Source organism: Rhopilema esculentum, chromosome 11 (assembly GCF_057945365.1).
Source record: "Rhopilema esculentum isolate cy_ngs chromosome 11, ASM5794536v1, whole genome shotgun sequence".
NCBI lineage: Eukaryota > Metazoa > Cnidaria > Scyphozoa > Rhizostomeae > Rhizostomatidae > Rhopilema > Rhopilema esculentum.
In genome coordinates this window covers 16282674-16303641 of record NC_142825.1, presented here as the reverse complement: position 1 = coordinate 16303641, position 20968 = coordinate 16282674, and the positions used below count along the sequence as shown (strand labels likewise).

The following is a 20968-nucleotide window of genomic DNA, read 5'->3' as shown; positions in this document are numbered from 1 at the left end:
TCAATTATGTTCATTTATCCAAACTTAAAGAGAGTATACTGTAATTTTGTGCTTTTATTCGTCACTATCACTCTCTTGATATAGTCTTTTATCCTCAAGCCGGCTCTCCATGAATGGCACGTAGTAGGCGTTCTCAGACGGAAAACTATTCCGAATGGCCCAAATAGCACAAGATGGAATGACTTTTCGAACTCCTTTGCCAAGCCGGTTATGAACCCACCACGTGTATTGCTTATATGCTGCGAAACGTTAAGTCCTACGGAATAGATAATAGTTATTAGATGTTAGAAATTTCTAGCCACGATTTGTTATGTCTTCAATATTTACAATGAAAAGGACTTTTTATTCAGTGTTTCAACCTAAAAGGCTTTTGCCTTTTTAACATGCAAAGAAACAGTTTTTTACTTACCTGTTATTTATAACAAGCTTGTCTCCTCTCAAGTTGTTCATAGCAGACAGGGCAAGCATAAGAAAATGAACACAGTGTAATAAGCAATTGTAATAGTAACTGACTAAGTAATTTTATTTTTCTCTATTATTATGGGCTCCGACACAGGATGGATAGTGAGGGGCTCAAAGGAACATTTAGCACCCATTAAAAGATTTTGAAAAAGCTCTATTGTCTTCCAAAAAATTAGGGGGGGGCAATGCTCACCCCGCCCGCTTTGTGTGAAGGCCCTGATTCCCAGATCCTCTGCGAGCATCGAAATAAGATTATTATTTTCTTTAATTCTTTAGATCTTGCTAGTATTCTTAAGAAAATACTTTGTTGCACTTATATATAATAAGTTACTATTTTTGTGTATTTTTACTGCGAACTCGAATATTTTACTACAAATGTGTATAGTTTACAATGTTATACGGCGTTTTTTCAATTAAAAGCAAAAACGTTTACCTTGGAAGTAATTTTCTGGAATATCGTTAGTTTCTTGGCAGCAAAGACTTTCGGCGTATGTTTCCATTGCCTTACATTTACCCCCACAAACGCACCAGTAGGCATTTCCGATTCTCTCTCTTTCAGATTCACTCTCAGTAGAATCATCTGATTCTCCATCCAAATCGTTCAGTTCCCAGTCTTCAAGTTTCCGCCTAGGTTCCATATCAAAAGGCTTTAAACGATTTATTTCAGGAACCGCATTATCCTCCGATTCACAGTTTCCATCTGTGCTCTCTTCTGATGACAAGACTTCGTCAATGAATTTTTCAGCCATTTTGCGGTAAAAACGAAATCTTGCAGTTGAAAAATATGTCTGTTCTCTATACTTTTACATAAATCTGTGAATATTATGTGGGTTGAGCAATAAATACAATGGGGTTGAATGATAAAAATACTATTGACTGCGTAAGCAGCGTTCATTGAGTGACTCACTGCGATCTTCTGAACGTGATGACGTCAAAGGCAACAACAACATTATCCTCGTGAGAGTTGAAGATGGCGGCCTATCGCGAGGCGATTTTAGGAGACAGTTTTCGTGGAATAACAGAGTAAAATGAGAGGTAAGAGCAAAAACAATTCACAACAAAGCCTTCTGTTATATTTACAGCAATATAGCCAAATTTCATTTTAGACCGAACTTCCCCTTTAAGGGCTCGGGAAACAATGATTCATGATGTCTCATTGTTTCATGGAAATCCTCCAGTGGTGTGGAAAAGAGTACATTTTTCAAGTCTTCAACGAAAACTGCAAATGAAAGTTGACAATTACAAAGCATTTAAAATTTGTACATTTTCGTTCTACTGGATTGAATTTTAGATCGATTGCTACACTTGTACTTACTAACTATTATCACAGACTCTTGAGGACCAGTATGCTCCTATTATTGGTTGATTTAAAATAGCATAAAACTTACCGTAAGTTGGAGGCACTGAGACCTCGCGAATTATTTCCTCCCCAAACTTGAATTTTGGGTAAACAACATGGAAGTAAGACATCTTTGGTTTTCATCCTCTCCCGTTTGATATTTTCATTCAAATACAGAATTGCAGTTATAGTTCTAAAATAAAGATTTATATATAAATATAGTTTTTTATGCAAAATCAAATAATACTTTTCATATATTTAATATTTAATACTTTTCACAGACACAATCAGAAGAAGTATAATGCACCAAACAAACCTTGTTGATCTTGGAAATCACAGCTTGATAATAAAGAAGAAATCAGCAGGATAGAGGGGCATCATGTATTTCTATTTCAACATAAGCTAATTTGAAATTTATTTACCTGCAAACCGAACCAGTATAAAAGAATCCAATCATTTTTGGGTACCAGTGGTTTAGCATAGAATGAAAACCTTCAATGCAACTTGTTTGCGCATCCCCTGAAAGTTTTCCAATAGCTTTTACCAATGGTGGGTTGGTCACAATAACAAAAAGTTTGTCATAAGCCACAGTCCCTGAAAGATTGTGAAAAGATTTTGCATTGAATCTATGACCAAAAGTTCTTCACACAGAAATATGCCTATACTTTGATGATTTAAAGCTGAAATTCAAATTACAAAAGCTTTACAAATTCATTTCTCAAAAATACCAAGCTTTTAATCCGAACCTTATATGGAATATTGAAATTCACACTTTCATAATTCTTTAAACATCTTACATGGGCCACCTGCCATAAAATATAGTCTTTTTACAAAAAACACATCCATGCCGATTTTTATCCAATCTCTGCACTCCAGAGTGTCGTGAGCACACTTTGGAAACAGCAAATCTGGATGGTCATCGTGTTTATTTGCAACATGCCGCATCAGAGAAATCCACTTTGCTTTTATCATGTCCTCGAAACCAGGAGTAGTTGAGGTTGCCCACCAGTACAAATGATTTCTAATGGCTTTAACCCATTCCAACAGAAATTCACAACCCTTTTTCTTTCCACCCATTGTAACTTTTTTCACAACATTTCTTGCCAAGTGCCATAGATCAAAATAATGTGTGATGCCGGGATGTTTTTCTCTCAGCCATTTTGCAATACCAGCATGTCTGTCTGACGTAAATTCTGGAATGAGGACATTACAATCCAGGAGTTTCTGGAAGCACCTTTTTGCATATTCCAACTCGGCAGCTGTACTACTACCAACTTGGTTTGACTAAAATATGTATGCATAAATATGTAATATATTGTAATATAAATTTGTATACATGTTTAAAGAATATAAATATGATATAATCCGATATTACAGCTCATGTTTTCAATGAAGCAATAGCTAAATATTTAATAAGTTCTAACAGCTCATTACATAGTATTAATAGCTCATGAGTAAAATATTCATATAATATCAATCTGTTTTTGCATAGAACTACCACAAATATTTTGGGTCAATTTATAGGGTCAAAAGTCTCATCAGCACACACTATAAAAGAATGTGACAAACCAAGTTGGATCTGGCCTTATTTACATATAAAGCCAACTTGTGTGTGAAGATGTGTAAACATCTGAAAAACACTGAGTTTGCTGACTAGTTTCAACAGATAGTGGTACTTGTAGCACCATATTTATAAGATATACATATTCAAATGCTCCAAAAATTTAACTCTATTTTAATGTCATTGTTTATGACACCTCACAGTAAACATAATGAAAGTGAATACCTGAAGTAATTCAAAGTGAACTATCTTCATCATGGAAGGAGAAAACAATGAATAGACACAGTACTTTGCTGAATGCCCAATAGAATCAAATCTGCCGTCTCCTTTCTGTGCTTTTGCCTCTTCTATCAGCTTTTCTTGATATGCCTGCCAGTGTTTTAAAATTGTAGGGAAGAGAAATTTTCTTTGATGATGGAAGTAGGTACGAATATTTTAGATTGAAATTCCGATGTGCTTGAAAATCAATATGGTTTTGCTTATCGAAGCTCCTTCAACCAGCGATCCAAAACACACCAGAATGTTTCCTGCAGGATGTTTGCCAAGTGTTAGTGGCTGACTTTGCCATTTACAACAGCGTCCACACTTCTTACAGCTTTGTATTACAGTCACCATTGTTCCATTTTTGAACATTTTTCAATCGCTGGTCCGTCAGGTTTGCAATGGAAACAGAAAAAAGAGAAAATTTGCAACAGCATGGAATAGAAGACGATGAAATTTGGCTCATTTTCCACAGCAACACCAATATCAACGCTGAAAAGTAAATAATGTATTCAAAGGTGGTTTTCATATGCTATTTCAAGCATTGGATTAAGATTCTTTTAAAAGGTTTTTCAAAAATCAGGACCCTAGTTGTTTTAACTTCCATGAAAAAAGAAACATAAGAAATTAAGATTTGTTTTACAATTGACACATTTATAGTTACTTTTATAATTTCGAAAATCTAAACTTAAGATTAAGCATTTTAATTTTAAAACTTTGGAACACATACTTGGACAGATTTGACAAACTTTTCATTCATTAAAGCACTCATCCTCTACTAAATTTCCATGAATCCTAATGCCAACATCTTATCTTGGAAAATTTACCTTTAGCAACTGTTCTTTATATTTCTTCTTGGCCAACCGTGCTTTACCTAAGTTCCTCTGACACCTTCTAAGCTTTAGTTTCAGCTCGTCACATTCAAGACATTCATGGGCAACTGGTTCATAATGGTCTTCGTTTTGGTCTTCATTTAGGCTTGGTGGCAGCTGATCATTTACCAAACTTCGCACAAGCTTCAGTAGAGGAAGATAATGAATAAATGTTTAAAATTATTAGGGAAATATCTTAAATCATTCCCATAACTTGAAAAAGATTCATGACATAAAAGTAAGGGGTTTTGTAAAAAATTACCAAAAACACTGAATAGCTGCAGACTGAAATTACATTTAACACATCAGCTAGCTGGTTTAATTTGAAATATTTCAATATCCTTAATACTTAATACTAACGTACATCATGCGGACTCGCTTAATTGGCAACAGCAGAAGTGCATACAGCGAACTATCTGGTTTTATTCTTTTAAGAATCCATGACATTTTAAGGGCCCAACCTGTCGTCGCTCGAGAGGTGTAACTGTTGGTGCTTTTTCTTCGGCTGTCGAAATGACGGTATCTTCGGTTGAAAAAGCTCTGGATTGAAGTGTCCAATTTAGATACACTCCATCGCTGATTCCTATGTCTAATCTTCTTGTAAAGGATGTTGGTGCGAATTGAGTGGAACATAGATGGGAAGTGGAGGTGGGTGAGAAGTTAGGCCTGTGCCTTCGAACGAAATTTGTCCACTTTCTACGCGTTTCTTCTTTTTTGGAGTATCTTCTTGACTTTTTTTGCATTTCGTGAGCATAAAAGACATCAAATTATACATGATTGGATTCACTGATTTTTTTTCTATCAGGAAATGTAATTTTTTCAATCACTTAAATTTCATTTCATAGGCACTTTAATAGGTCATAGTCAAAAACCCTTATGGATTATTTATTTCACACAAAGTTACAAGTGTAATTGCAATTTTGACATTTCAATTCGAACACTCATACCCCTTGGACCCCTCTGAAGCATCTGATGCCCCTGGCCTCATTTTCCTTCTTCCATCTCTTTAACCTGTCCTTGCAAAAAGTTAGATAAGAAGAAGTAAAACACTTAATCTCAGGGCAGATAATATTTGGCATGATAACTAAGTTTTTCAACTTTTCTCATTAGAAATTTCACGATGAGTCTGTTTTCACACTGTTTCAGAAGTTCTCTCAAAACCAAGGAATAAACGTTGAACTATCCACTTAAAAGTTTATTTTGGAAAGTATTTCTCGTCATTTTGGAAAGTATCTCACATTATATTGCAAAGCTCTCTGGCTTTGCCACGACATACTTTCATATTTACGTTCATCTATGCGAGCAAACAAGTTGATAGGAAATTTTCTTTGCGTTTTCCCCCTCAAAAACAGCCTTGTCAGTTGCTATACAAACAGCAGCGTTATTTGTGAGTCTCTAGTTTTTTACTCTCTTTCCTTATTTAAGGCTGCTTAGCCCCTGTTATAACGAAATTCATTCCATAATATACAAATACTCTTTTCACAAATAGCTTTAAATTAGTTGCTGCTTTGAGTGCTTACTTTCCAATCAGTTTTGTCAAATTTTCTTGAGTAGTTTTGTCAAAGTTTCTATATTATGTATATCTAATATTTTTTGTTTTCTTCAATAGATTTTTCGTACAGATTTCAAGAGGAACCTCGTATTTTACACAATGGTAAGAATCAACTCTTTTATAATTCCATTTGTAACTCCAACGACTATTTCAAACATGCAAGTATTAATAGTTTCATTTTCTTTCTTTCAGGCATGTAAGTATTTCAGTGGTCATTTGCTAACAAATTTTTTCCATCATTTTCAACAGAAGTTTGTGAATCTAAAATGCAAATTTTCATTTCTATGATATGATAAAAGAAAAAATGCAAAAAGGGTCATGCAACAAAATTGGTTGCGTTACTTCCTAAGTAAAAAAGCTATTAAATGCCCAATAACAACCTGATTTGCTTGTCTGTCTATAAACGGAAAGTGTTCTGTTGCTTTGATGAACTCGATAAACGCTTTCAGTTGTGCCATCTGAAGTTATTTTTTTAAAAGAATGTCAGTATGACATCGTTGCTCTACATTTAGTAAATCTAGGTATTAAACGTTTCAAGCTCGTTGTGACAGCAAGTAGTTAAACTGAAACCATTATAATAGTTAATAACGATTTTTGTACTGAGCTTTTTTCCTAAATGTATACAGCAATTAGCCTAAGCAAAGGAAACAGCACTCCGTTCAAATACAGACAACAAAATATCTTCCTTTTCTTATTATGGAGTTCAATAAAATTAGAATTCTAAATCACAGTAATCATTTGAAAATATAGTTGAAAACGTTTAAGAACGATGATCCGCAAATAAATGATGTTGTTAAAATATGTTTCTTTATGATATGCTACTAACTATTGCTGCGAAACTAGCCCCTTTTCTTCCGCCTAGAGAATTCTAACTCAACCAAGGTTAGATCACTATATAATATAAACTTTTTGTACGATTAATAATTTCACAGATTTGCAGATTTCACTTTTTGTACGATTTGCAGAAGGAGCTCAAAGTCACACAGACTGGGGGCCTCATTGGTAGTTTTACTCTTGATGAGAGCAGTCAGGATGTTGGATCAGAGCAACTGCTTGCAAATCTGCGAATTGAGAAATCCATTCAAAGTTCTCCATCTGAAGCTTGTTTTAAGTGACGCCATCAGGCTGCAAGGGGGCACGCTCAACTTTTATTGGGCATCATTCCAGCAACCAATCTAGGTATGAGGATATGTTGACGCATTCAGCATTTCCTGATGGTGATTGCAAGCACGTGGGAACATTTGTTGGCAATAACATTCATATGTACTGCCTCCTCTTTTTTCTAAGGACAATATTTTTCAATTGGACCTACCATACTATGGGTGTGCGGATGTTATCCTGAGTGCGGAAGGGATTGACCTCTTCAATCACTCATGGGATGAAGAAAACACACTGAGTTGGACGTGCTCATAGCTGCGTTGAACTACTCCCATGCTGTCCAAAATAAGATGTTTTGGCAAGTGGGTAGGTTTCTTGTGCACTCATCCTCCTGTTGGGACCGTCTAGAGATGAAGTTGCACTTTGCTTAGGCAAAAGGGTGTTTCAGAAGAGGCAAGAGAGTAACAAGCAATTGTTGCTACTCCTGGCTGCAATATGTGCTTATGGGCTGTTCCCGATCCTCACTCTTGAGGCAATCATTGCTGTCAGGTAGACTCAGGTGCACGCCTCATCAACATTAGGTATGCAAATACGAGCACCCGCTCTTTGCAGCACATGCTTAGGTTGGCTGAGAGATCTGGACCTACCCCCCATTTTTCAATGTCTGATCGATTCTTTTCTTGGTTCTCTATGTTCCACTGTGAGAAAGTCAAACTTTCACGGAGGTCATTGATATCTGATTTGACAGATTTTATATCATGTTTAATGTCCTCAGTCATCATCTTGAACGTGCTTTTGAAAGCATTTGCTTGGGTTTCCATGAGTGCCTTAACGACGCCCAAGGTTAAAATTTCTTCGTCACCCATCACTTGCACAACTTGATCTAGACTGCAACAATAAAATAAAATAGGCCTAGCTCGTTTAGGCCTAAACCGAAGCAAGATTAAAAAGTGATGAAAAACTTTTCTGTGTGCATAAATCGAATAGAATGAAATGATTGTTATTTGGTAAAAAACAACAAGACCTCCGTCTTTACTCCTGCTTACTGCTAAGTCGAGAAAAACTTTGGTAAAAAGAAAAAGATACTCCCTGAGGCATAACACATGCATCCCGCCATCTTGCTTCAAGGTTATTTTTGAAAGGAAAGGAGAAGAGAGATTAGTTTGGTGGTTCCATTCAAATATATGACGATGACAAATTACATCAAGTTCGCAGAAGTTTTGATACAGAAGCTCCAAGAAAAGACAAATGTCATTGACATCATGAAACATGAAGCTATTATTAAAAAGTTCCCATGTTATTATGATGAAAAGGAACAAAAATGAGAATGAAAACTTCAGAGAGCTTTGCAAGGTCTTTATATTTGCAAACAATGTCTGAGAACGGATTTCAAGGTATTTGGGTTGAGGAGACTGGATTGACAATTTCGAGCAAGTTTTCATTTCTTGGTGCTTTTCTTGATGGACTGGTTCATTTTAATGAAGAGAAGTGGGGCTTGGAAATCAAGTGTCCATATTCAAAGTCTTTTCTTTCCTCAGCTTTGGAGGATAAAAAAATCTTTTAAAAGAAAGGAAAAGTTGTTTCATTGAAAAGAAGTCACCCTTACTTCTACCAGATTCAGGGCCGGATGTATTGCACTGGCTTAAAGAGAATTGATTTGGTTGTCTGGTTTGGCAGCAATGAGCCTCTATTTATCCAGTCGGTGTCATATGATGACAGCTTTGTGGAGAGATCTGTCTTGCCAAAATTGAAATTTTTCTATTGTCGTGCAATCTTGCCTGAATACTTTACAAAGCGTGTAAAACGTTGCTTAAAGTTGTACTTGCAGGGTGGCTGGGAAAATTATGATGCTAAAGAATGACTCTAAATTGATAAGACATGAACTCATTTTCCTTTTCCATTTATCATATCATCTTTTATTGTACATCTTAGAATAATATTAGTAGTGTAAACATTTTTAATCGAAATTCTGTTAACATAGTTTGGCCAATTTGAAAGTGCTTCCCTCCCCTCGTACATGAAACAATTGAAGAAACAAGTAAGCATAAGTGTATCAATATGATATACTCTCCTCTTCTATATCTACATAATGGGATTAGCTTAGATGTCTTGTATTTGTAGAGTATTGTTTGCTATTTCCACTCTCCCCCATTTGGTATTATAAACATTACACAAAATTAGTTGGGTAAGCCCCATTAAAGACTTAATTGTGACACATTTGTCTGCAGTTACCATACATATAGAGCTGTACATGCAGTTACCTTACAATGGCATAAAGATCAAACTCAGATCCATATATCTATATAAGCATGATTACTAGTGGCATTTCATGTTGACCTGTGGTTTGTTATTATAATAAGGTAAATTTAAGGATCCTTTACATGATATTTAATTAAAATGTTGATGGACCTTAAATATATTCAGTATTATTAAAAACGTATTACTTATGCTATCTACCAATAAGTTTCTAAAGAATTCTGACCCCATACAAATATTGGTTTAAATACTAGCTTGTTAAAAAAAGTTTCATACAAAATAATACAGAAATGTGTTTATTAATCCTTAAAGGTGAACTGACACGCAAAACTATTTTTTGATATAATGCAGAAAACGATGCATGGAATCTTAATTTCAAGTTTTCGGTTAATTATTATTGTCCGTTTTGACGCAATTCCGCCCTAAATGTCATGAAATTATCATTGAGTGTTCGACCATTGTCGGCATTTCATGTGACCCAGTGCGTGTGACGTCACAAACACCATGTTTTGATTCCTTGAATGGAAATCACGCATGGACTGGACAGTTCAGTTCACCTTGTTCAGTTACTATTCGAGGAGATATACGTAGCCTTTGGTCCAAGACTCATGAAAATTCGAGGCTAATGAAATGTACGAAGGATATGTGCTGGCTGGTACTGCGTTATATTAGGAGGGAATTTATCTTTGGAAGGAATAGGCACTTTTAGCTGCTCGAAGAAATTCTCAATTCTGAAGTCAATCATGCGGACGAATGTAAGAATCTTTTCATTTTATCATGAATCTAGCTTCTTTTTCGAATAAATTCAATATATTATTACTTCGATAGATGATTTCTACACCCATATAAATCATGAACGTTATTTTATTTTGGGTTTGCAAACTCATCGGTTCACTCGAGTTACAGGAGGGCAGCGGCCTCGGAGTTGAAAATTTTACTAAGTTGTTATCCTGCAAATAGCGAAGCGATCGTACCAGGTGCACAACCCCTGAAAATCCTTCATGTGATTGAATAACAAATATGCCGAAAATGAGCGACTTTAATTCGAAATCTTTACTGCGTATATTGAAGTTAACCAGGATCAAAGACCAGAGATTAACTTTTGGGGGGAGGGGGGAAGCCCTGATAAATAAGTCAAACAGCAGCCGTATTTAACAAAATATAAGTATTTTACTTAGGTTTCCAGAAAATAAAAAATCCTGCCAATATTTTATCGCTACCATTATTCGATATGTTGGCCCGTCACACACTGGGTCCTGCAAGACGGAGGAAGGGCCTCAAACGCGTTGAATAATACGATATTCTTGCAAATCTTGTTATGAAAGGTTTGTAAAGAAGTCATAATCTGTTTTCCAATCACATTGTCAGAATGGAGCCAAAACCTACTCAATTAATGTATCGATGCTCATCCGCAAAGTCATGAAAGTACCACCCTCCAGACTGCCGTGTTGTTCAAGTGATGTGAACATGGTGTTTGTGACGTCACGATTATGCAGAAGGCTCGGGCAAACTCGTCCGTGCTCGGGAAATGTTCGGTAGCTAACTTTGACGCTCAATAACTCGAAAACTGTGTTGAATATTAAAAAAATAATAATGTACCAGGTATTTTTGCTCGATATGCTTTCATTTGAGGTCAAGTTAATTTTGCGTGTCAGTTCACCTTTAATATTTTGCTGGCTTTACTAAGAAAGGCAAGATGTTGGTAACGTAGCAGCAAACAGTAAAAATCTGGTTGGCAACAGGAGATAAACTGAGGGGTAATACTCCATCCAGAATGTGGTAGTTCTTAACCCTTCCAATGGCTCTTTCAACATGTATTCAAACAGCTGCGATATTTGCTGTTTCTTCAGCTTCTTGTGGAGTTAGTTGGCTGCGTGAACCTTTGAAAGGGGAAATGTTCAAAGAAACTCCACATGGCAAGATATCACAAATATTAAATCCTCTGTCAGCCATTATGTTATCTCCAGGTTCCAAGAGAAAAAGTACTCCAGATTTCAGAGTTATCTCTTGGTCCAAAACTTTCTCAGACCAGAGCTTTGAGACAAATATGATAGCCCCATTAGGAGATACACCAATAAGACTTTTCCAGTATTATGGTGCTTGTACTCAGACCATGTCTGTGACTGTGTTACCATGGAAGAAGGAACCTCTGTAAAGATTTCTGTACAGTCCAGTATAATCCTTGTTGAAGGGTAAAATTTATCCATGTTGTAAATATTTTTGAAGCATGGCCTTTAGAAATACAAAATCTATCAGCCAGATCTGCAAGAAACAAGCCCACTTTCAATCAAATCAATTGAATCAATTTTCAATTTCAGTCGAATGATGAACTGAACTGAACCTTTAATGTGTCCAGAGGAATTTCACAAAGCGTTTTCCGTTATTACAATCACCATTCTAATAATGGGCCCACATGGTGGCTCAGAAGAAGGGGCCGCCAAATATTTTTCACGACGAACCACCGCTTGCAAGCCCTTCAGACAAAAGTTACAGCTCTCCAGTTTGTTTAAAAAGACTAACAGGAAATCAGGCACTTCATAGATTTCTTTTTGATATGCTAGCAAGGAAGTATCTGCATTCATCTTCTAGGAGATACAGCACTAAATTTGCCAACTAACTTAGAAACTTTCAGCATTCGCTCAGATTCTAAAGCCTGAAATACACGATCAGTTTTCATCAGTTTTCAACTGACAGTTTTCAGTTTTCAGTCAAAAACTGACCGTGTATTTAGCAAAAACTGATAAAAACTGATGCATTAATGACCTTCAGTTGTTGACTGAAAAAGTTGAACACGTCCAACTTCGTCAGTTTTTTAACTGATGGGATTTCTATTCATCTATGTAGACTTCATTGTTTAAAGCTGGCGCCCCTCTAATCCCCTTGCGCAAGATGCCAAGTTTTTAGAGCAGCGTGGATAAGTGCAATTTAAAGATGGCGAAGAAAGTTTTCAATACAGATGAATTCATAGAAGCGTGGAAGGAAGAAAAGTCATTATGGGATGTTACTTCAGGTATTTATAAGAACAGGTTCGAGAAGGCAAATAGTTTGAAAAAGTTAGCAGAAAAATTTGAACTATCAGGTTAGTATCTTCTGTTGAAGATCGACAGGGACCGCTAAAGCGAGGAGGGGGTTGAGGGGGCTTTATTCCCTCCAATAATTTCCAAAATTTACTTAAATCCATACAAAAAGTCATCTTGCTCTTTGTTTTAAGCGGTTTTAAGCATGGTTATCTCCACAAAAATCGTTTTAGCCCCCTCAATCTATAATATACTCCACGGTCCTAGGAAACCAATACTACCAAATCTGTTTTTGCTAGCTCAAAACAGAATCTGGATTTAAATTATCCATTTCTTTATAGAGACAGAGGTAAAATAAAAATCAACACTCTGCGAACTTACTTTTCGAAAGAATTAAACAAAAGTAAAGATCAACGCAGTGGGGCAGGAAGAGACGAGATTTACAAATCCAAGTGGCCATACTTCAAGTCAATGCTTTTTATAAGAGACATAATCAAGCCAAGAAAAACAATATCTTCGTTGGTAAGTACTTAAGTTTATATGTCAGTTAGCTGAATTTATCTTGCCATGGGACTTTACCATCCGTGATAAAGTATTCACAAAAGCGATCTCGTATATCCTTGCTCTGTCGATAATAATTATTACTTCCACTGAAATTAACTGAATGAAATACTTTGTTTTCGCCATTTGACCTCCAGCTGCCAGGAATAATTCTTCCAGTCTCCTGAGCTTCACCATAAAAAATTTCTGGGGGTGTGTATCGCAAAGGTGACTTCTCACGTAGAAAATTATGGAGTGCGCTACTTTTTCAACATTTTCTGGTGATAAAAGCATTAGCGATAAAAAAACTCGAAATCTATTCGCAAGAATCCCGAAAGCATTCTCAAATACACGCCTTGCTCGACTGAGTCGATAGTTAAATGCTCTTTTTTCCTTGGATAGATTGTGCAGGGGATAGGGCTTCATTAAATCATTTCGTAAAGGGAAAGCGTCATCTGCAACAATCACGAAAGGTAGCGCTTGCATTTGTTCCACAATTTTTCTATCTCCGGGGATATTTAGAATGTTATTTTCTAGGGAAGTAGCCAGTGAACAATTCCGAAAAACAAAGTTCCACTGTGTTTCAAACAACTGAGCCACTTTTAACCATTCCTCTTCTGTTGATGGTGTCTGAAAGGTAAATGTTGTTATCTGTTTCTTAGGACAATGATTGCGCTGCGGCTGATACTGATGAAGATAGCTGCCCTTATGAAAAAGAAAATCTCAATGTGGATTTGTTGGAGGATTCTGACAACACTTTGAGGAAGCAATCGACGAAAAGGCCTCTTGCAAAAAGGCAAAAGAGAATGGTAAAGGTAGCAAAGAAGATTTGCTGATAGACCAAGCGTTATCGGCCCTTCAATCAAAAGTGGCGACACCAGAAGACGGGGATGATATATTTGGAAAAAATGTTGCATGCTCCCTAAAAAAGATTAATGATGAGCAGACAAAGGAGTACGCTAAATTAAAAATACAAGAAATTCTTTTTCAAGCACGATGTGGGGCGTTGTCTCGGGAGCAAATGTTATCTTCAGCTCAGAATAGATTGCCAATATTTAATAATCAATCTTTTCCTGTAAACCAAATGAGCTATGTTCATCCAGTGTGTCAGTCACCCCAATCCCCAACATATAGTTATCCCAGTCAAGCAATGCATTCGAAAAGCCCCTCAAGTATGATGTATGAATAATTAGATTAATAACAATGAGAAATATTTAAAAAAATATTGATTATTACATACTTTCATGTATTTATCTCTCAACCTCTTGTGAATTGCTTCGCAAACCAACGGAATGAACTCTCCCAACATGCTTGAATGGATTCTGAATTGATACTGCAATTCACTATAGCTCTCGCCTGTTGCCAAATACCTTACAGTGGCTGCTAGTTGAATATTTGCAGGTATAGAATCGCGCATATTTGTGTCGTATTTTGAAATGTCCGCCTTGATTAGCTCCAACAACTCGTCAAAATTTTCAGGCGTCATTCTCAAAAATTTTCTATATTCTCCTTCATCCTCCGATCTTAACTCTTGTAGAAGAGTGTCGTAAACACCAAGGTAAAACACCAAACCTCCTACTCAACCATGGCTTTACCCAAACAGACCTTGTTTTCTTTTTACGATATTTTCGCCTTTTTTTGACGACCAGAGCCGCAGCCAGAAGAACTGCAGTTGTTTCTTGATCAAGCTCCATTGTAAAAAAGAGCCGATCTAATCAAAACGTGAACTCGTTCCAAAACGGAAGAAAATTGATCATGTGAGAACATCGGTTTTTGTGAAACTGAAGACTGTCAGTCAGAAAACTGATAAAAACTGATCGTGTATGTAGGACGTCAGTTTTTGAAAAACTGAAAACTGTCAGTCAAAAAACTGATAAAAACTGATCGTGTATTTCAGGCTTTAGTTGCTTGAGGTTTAAAACTCTTTTAAAATTGTTAATTTTCCTTTTTGGAGCATCTTCCATACGTTTGAAAAAGTAATACCAAAAAAATTTACTCCCAGCTGCCCCTGACATAATCTATTTTTTTGCAAAGTCAAGCCTGCTAACATATCGTTTTGCAATTTCAGCAGTAGGCTCTGGAGTAGATTTTCCAATTGTGGCAGCAATCTTTCTTAGGTCACTTTCCTTCAGAAATTTTACTTTTATTTAACTCTCCATATTCTGAAATTCGTTTTCTTAGAATCTTGGCGATCATCATTGGGACATAAGGATAGTCCTTTTCATGGAACAGCTTCTTGATTGTCCAGTTATTTGTTCTTGGATTGTATTTTCTTGTTACAAGAAATTTCCCCGTTTTCTTATTTACAGCTGGTGATCTGTTGAAGAGAATGTTCCTGTCAATTGCTGCTAGGCATTTTCTTGCTTTGAAAACATCAAATCTGAATAGATAAACACATAATTTGAGGAAAAATCCTGTTTGCCAAAACTAGAAGGAAATAAAACCACAGTTTTAGATGAGGAAATTTAGCTATTAATGTTAAGTTATTCACCATGTACAGCCAGAATTACAAAACAGTTATATATTCAGCCATTATTTTCTACTTTTATCAGGAGCATCATTTTTTAATTGTTCTTGTTAATGATGTCAATTTGAATAATAGTTTGGAATATTTAACACAAAAGCAATTCGTTTGGATGCATAAGCAAGAGATAGGTTGTTGATACACTCTAGCTTTCCTGTGTGACGAAACTTTGTATACTATTCCAATGAATTTAAAAATTTTGGATCCAAAACAATTTGTTGCAGTGCCTTGTAATCACGATTTGTCTCTTTGAACCATGGCAATTCATGATCATCACCAATTATTTGATGTTTGCAAGCACCCCCTACCCATTCATGCCCATTGCATACGTGGTGAAGAACTCCAAGCCAGTCACTCTAACAGATAAAACAATGCAACAACAATAGGTTATTTTGAAAGAGATAAAACTGAATTTAATGTAAAAAGTAATAAGTTTGAACTGAAGAATTAAGTTAAAATTCTACACCAAAGGGAGATAGACACTTCTGTTATTTATTTTTTTACCAAAGATTATTACCACCAACTGTTGTTTGTTTGTTTGTTTGTTACAGGAAGAAAAGTATGATAAGACAGACAATTAAAACTTGTGTCTCTTTCAAATTACAATGTGACAGTGCTAGCTGCCACAGAAAAGGAAAGGAAATGGGTGTGGCCCATGACACCAACCTTTCTCCTTATTTATGTGTTATACACCAGTTATATTTGTTGATCTGTCTCTTGCACCCATTATTTTGAAAATGAAGTCTATTCTACATAAGATCTCATTAAAAAAAATCCACTAAAAAAATCCACTGAGTCAAAAATTAATTTATGAAGACACCTCTTGACAATCAACTTGAGACAGATATAATCAAGCAAACAATCAGAAACCAGAACAATATAAAGAGGTGATAAAATCTGCTTTGAAACATACATTCAACTTTTCCAGTGCTTCCATGTCTGTAAGGTCACAACCTGGATTGCAAGATCGGCAAAGTGGTTGACTATTTCATGAGCCCATAGCCTTATTTTATGAAGTGACCTTTTTTTGCTAACCTGTCAAAGAAGGACCACAAAGATTTTGAACACCCAGCATGTATCAAAGGAGTTAAAGTTCTACAAAAACAGATTTTTCTTGATTTGTTTAAAACCCTAACACCACACCAGCTAACACCGCACCTGATAGGAGCCTGATATGAGGGCTTTGTGGTGATAAAATTGAAGCACCTCACCCAATAATATGTTGAAATTTTTTGACACATTAGGAATTTACCTTCAGGAGTGCTTTTCTCAGATTCTTTGATTTATGCCAAATCTCTAGAGTATAGTTGATCTCTTGATGATTTTTTCCTGCAAATTAATTCAAAGAACAACCCTTAATTTATTGTTTGTTTTGCCTTTTATTGGCTATCATCTAAAGCCAGTTTTAGCTGCTGGACAGACTAAATTGGTTTGAAAAAAGCATTTATGTTCCAATGTTTTTTTTAGCTTTGCGAGATGTCTTTACATTAACACTGTATTAAATCCCAAAGCTTAAAACCACTCTCTTCTAGGTAATTTGCTGTACTTACTCATATCTTTAATAACAGTTGATGATGCATCAGTTGCCAGCTCCTTTATGGGGATATCATTTTTTAGTTTTTGCAGTGACTTATTTAGAGCTACTCGCTGCATAGCTGTAGAATTAGCACCTGTCATTCGCTTATCAAGTACTTCTGCATGTACAATAAGGTCTGTATCTATATCCTGAAGATAATACGACAAGTATTTTGCAGAAAACACAGAAGAATCACACTGACCGTCTCCAGCAAGTTTGCATGGCTCCTTTATATTTGACTTGATTTCATCTGTCAAACATTTCCACCATTCTTCCGTAACTGCCACCATGTACTTTGACTGATATTTAGTAAAAATACTCTTGCAAAACAGGTTGATCCCAGCAAACTTACAAAACTTCTGAATCTTCGAGTATTTGTTTCTCGAAATAAGGATTTCTGACCTCAATATTTTATCAAGAAAACATTTGATAGTTCTTTAGCTTGATTTTGCAACAGCAAGCAGATTGACCTTTCATTGAAATGATGACCATTATCTTTCAAATGGAGAATTTTATAAAGAAAACTTTTGTCTCACAAACAAAATAAATTGCTTTTTTATCTCTACACCATTCAAATCAAAATAAAACATATGCATAAAAAGACCAGTTCACAACGTCAGTTGCTTTATGGGTAATCAGGGCAAGAAAATTTAATATGGCGGCAATGTGTCATGTGTGATCTACTGTTTTGTAAGCTCGACAATATCAAAAGTTTCCAATTCCTTTAGAATAAGTTGCAGAACTTGATATAAAAGTCATATTCAATCTAAGCAGTGAAAAAAAGAAGGATCTTGACAGATTTCGAGGTGAACCTTGCTAGAAATTGCTTTGTTTGGTACATGTTTTGACGTTGACAATGGCTGCAAAACACCTCAAAGACTTCATTGACTTGAGTGCTGAAGAATTGAAGTTTTATTTGCAGCAAAGTGCCCTGCAAATAGGCGGTACTCACTCAGATTTAGCTGCTCTCGCTTTAGTCGCTTTTGAGCAACAAGTACCTATGAAAGAGTCAGCAGAAGATATTGCAAAAACCTTGCAAACCGATCACCAAAAACTGTTACAGCAGTATGGCATGCAACAAGACCCATTTGTAAGGTTGACTGGTCTGAAGATCTGACAAAAAGGCCCAAAATAAATCTTGGACATATATTCAATTATATTTTAAATATGAAAGCTTTTTCAACTGATTATATTGGTCAATACAAGATCAGAAAGGCTTACTCGTTTTATAAAAGTGGTTTTGTTCACCAAATTTTTTCGAAGTCCATTTCTGAATATTATTTGGTGAAGTTACTCCATCTCAAAGTGTTAGAGGGCAACCACACAAGGCTTGGGTTGTTTGCAAGCCTTCTGGTGAGATTCTTTGTGCATACTGCAGCTGCAATGCTGGTTACAGCAAATGCTGCAACCATGTTATTGCACTGCTCTACAAAGTTGAATTTGCCAATGAAACAGGCTTGACAGACCCATCCTGCACAGATGAAGCTTGTATTTGGAATAGAAGTTCCCGAGAAATTGAACCCAAAAAAAGGATATTGACTTTCAGGCTCACAAAAGCCACAATCCTGTACCAAATTATTCCCTCAATAATATAGCTAAGCAAGAATTTGACCCAAGACCATCTGCTCAGAGGGTTATTACAATTGGAGAAAAAGAATCACTCAGTACGACAGAACATCCAGATGCTGTTATGAATATCAGTTTTGCACCACCAGTAGATGAGGATGTACCCAGTGGCGTAGCTAGTGGTCATGCCGGGCAGTCGTATTCTCCTGATGAAATAGCTCAGGCCTTTGGAGCCCTATGGTTCCACGCAACAATATGGAGCCCTCCGAAGGCGCTCTTCTATTGTCGGACATGACTAAAACAGAGGGTTTCCAATTTAGTCATGCCCATAACTATGAGCATGACCAAACCCTGTGTTTTAGTCATGCCCATAACGCTGGTTCCCTATGTTTGGTCATGCCTAACAATAGGAGTGACGCAGGAGAGAACAAAGGCTAGTCATGCCATTTCGAGAGGGCATGACCATCATTATAATCATCAGAACCGTCCTGTGTTATTTCATGAACGCGAATGCGAGGCATCGATGGCGGCGCTGCTATGCCTAGATCCACGAGCTGGGAGGTGATTCTCTGTAAGTAAAATGCAAGGAATAGCTTATTGCCAAGCAGCCACTATCATGTTAATCTCCAGAACATTTTATGGCAATGACAGGGTTTTTCAGCCCTAATGTTGTTGCACTATGTGGAGAAGTGACAGGCACGAAAGGCCATTTTTGGGCATAAAATCAGCGAGCAGGATCATTTTATGCAACCAAACCAAACTCTCAGCCTTTTCAGTAATCAATTGTTACTAGTTGAACATTTGGAGAAAATCTTCTTGATTAAATGAATGCCAAATCTTGGTGCTGTTTCAATGGAGATGGATGGAGAAGATAGCAGTGTTATTTTCCAAACGCCATAACTTAGTCATATGGCTGCAGGCTTTCACAGAAACCACAGTCATTCACTATATGAACATCACTAGCTCTTCCACCATAAGTGTCTGAAAGAAATGAAATAAAACCATTGGGTGTGATGCCAATCAGAAACTTAACTGTAAAGTGCTGTTTGTAATTAGACCAGCACATTGCTGCCACTTCCAGACTTGATGGTGTCTCAATAAACATTCCTGTGCAGTCAATAATTACTTTCACTTTAGGGTAATATTTTCTAAACATGGATGGCAAGTTTCTTGTAATCATTCTTCTGTCAGGAAAACAAATCATCCACTTCAGTTCGTTGGCCATTAGCTTGATCCAGGTTGTAAAAACTGAACTAGCTGTACTTTCAGAGACAGCAAATCTAAATGCAATGTCATACAAAAAAGTCCAAGTTGTAACTTCATCATACATAAAAGAAATTCCTGTTTTAGTGTCAATGCTCTTTGCTGGGCGTATTTTCGTAGCTCAGAAGTTTTCTTTGGAGCATCCTTAGGTCCTTTCCAATAATGCATGACACTTGCCTTTTCTTGTAAGTGTTTGAAAACAATTTGAAACTCTATGCAAGACATTCCTGTAAATTGTGTAGCATCATGTTCCCTGGTTATGGCAGAAAAGGTGAGGGAATGGTATGCTAGTGGATTGATGAGTGCGCATTGGATTGATGAGTGCGCATTGAACACCACTTTCTTTTACATTTGGGCATTTGGATTTCGAAGGCCCTGGAGCGTCATGTTTCATAATTTTTCTTTGTTTCTTTGGAGATGCCTTTTGTTTATCGCTCTCTTTCAAAAACTTTGTGGGCACAGGAGGGGAGAAGGTTGGTTTCCCGTACTCAAAATGATTGGAGCAAACTACCTTGTTATCAGAAAGTACAAAATTCTTTAACTCTTCCGCAATCCGCTTAGTCCATCGAGCTCTCATTTCAGGATCTTTTGGAATGTTATGCCATTTCAATGGTCCCTCAACATGGCCACGTTTGATACATTTCTCTAGATACCTTGAATTGTTGTCACAACAACCAACGCACACCGATAGTTAGGCATGATAATTGCAAAATTGTCATTATTCTTCGCTGCTTGGATGAAAATGACACTGTTATATTAAGAAGGCCTACGTAATATTTATTTCTTGCCCTGATTACCCATGATGCAACTAACATCATGAACCGGTCTATAAATCATAATGAATACAACTTTTTGTCATCTTCAAATGAAGCAATGTCTCCAAATACTGTGCTACTCATTGAAATTGCATCAGATTCATCATTACTTTCTGAGTCAGAGTTCAAAATTGTCACATTTCCTGTCTTGTCAATGGAAACAGAAATGTTCTCAATATCCACAATAAGTGTATCATCAGAAGCAATTTTCTGATCTCTGGTCAAGATAGGACTTTGATGAGTCCTTGGTTCTTGTTTGATTTATT

General features: G+C 36.4%; 4 protein-coding genes and 1 pseudogene across 5 annotated transcripts; 1 reads left to right on the top strand and 4 right to left on the bottom strand.

The window, feature by feature from the left end:
* Nucleotides 1–14: 14 nt before the first annotated feature.
* On the bottom strand, nucleotides 15–1221 carry LOC148959103 (uncharacterized). Its single transcript, XM_089111509.1, has 2 exons — nucleotides 896–1221; nucleotides 15–256 (listed from the first exon to the last, which is right to left on the bottom strand). Exons 1-2 carry the CDS (start codon nucleotides 1209–1211, stop codon nucleotides 15–17), a joined length of 558 nt encoding a protein of 185 aa, XP_088967635.1. The 5' UTR covers nucleotides 1212–1221.
* Nucleotides 1222–1582: 361 nt separating this feature from the next.
* Nucleotides 1583–3684, bottom strand: LOC135694222 (uncharacterized). Its single transcript, XM_065212924.2, has 5 exons — nucleotides 3588–3684; nucleotides 2599–3085; nucleotides 2224–2395; nucleotides 1851–1994; nucleotides 1583–1681 (listed from the first exon to the last, which is right to left on the bottom strand). Exons 1-5 carry the CDS (start codon nucleotides 3618–3620, stop codon nucleotides 1672–1674), a joined length of 846 nt encoding a protein of 281 aa, XP_065068996.2. The 5' UTR covers nucleotides 3621–3684; the 3' UTR covers nucleotides 1583–1671.
* A 297-nt stretch (nucleotides 3685–3981) lies between these two features.
* Nucleotides 3982–5238, bottom strand: LOC148959102 (uncharacterized). 2 transcript variants are annotated; one of them, XM_089111511.1, is made up of 3 exons: nucleotides 4957–5238; nucleotides 4451–4639; nucleotides 3982–4115 (listed from the first exon to the last, which is right to left on the bottom strand). In XM_089111511.1, the coding sequence occupies exons 1-3, from the start codon at nucleotides 5236–5238 to the stop codon at nucleotides 4110–4112; spliced, it is 477 nt and encodes a 158-aa protein (XP_088967637.1). In that variant the 3' UTR covers nucleotides 3982–4109. The 2 variants fall into 2 exon arrangements, with proteins under 2 accessions (XP_088967637.1, XP_088967636.1); XM_089111510.1 differs by lacking the exon at nucleotides 3982–4115 and having other exon boundaries at nucleotides 4433–4639.
* Nucleotides 5239–12332: 7094 nt separating this feature from the next.
* On the top strand, nucleotides 12333–20726 carry LOC135693558 (uncharacterized). The gene is made up of 3 exons (XM_089111444.1): nucleotides 12333–12480; nucleotides 12810–12940; nucleotides 13621–20726. The coding sequence occupies exons 1-3, from the start codon at nucleotides 12333–12335 to the stop codon at nucleotides 13792–13794; spliced, it is 453 nt and encodes a 150-aa protein (XP_088967570.1). The 3' UTR covers nucleotides 13795–20726.
* Nucleotides 15545–17348, bottom strand: LOC148959101 (uncharacterized; annotated as a pseudogene).
* Nucleotides 20727–20968: the final 242 nt, after the last annotated feature.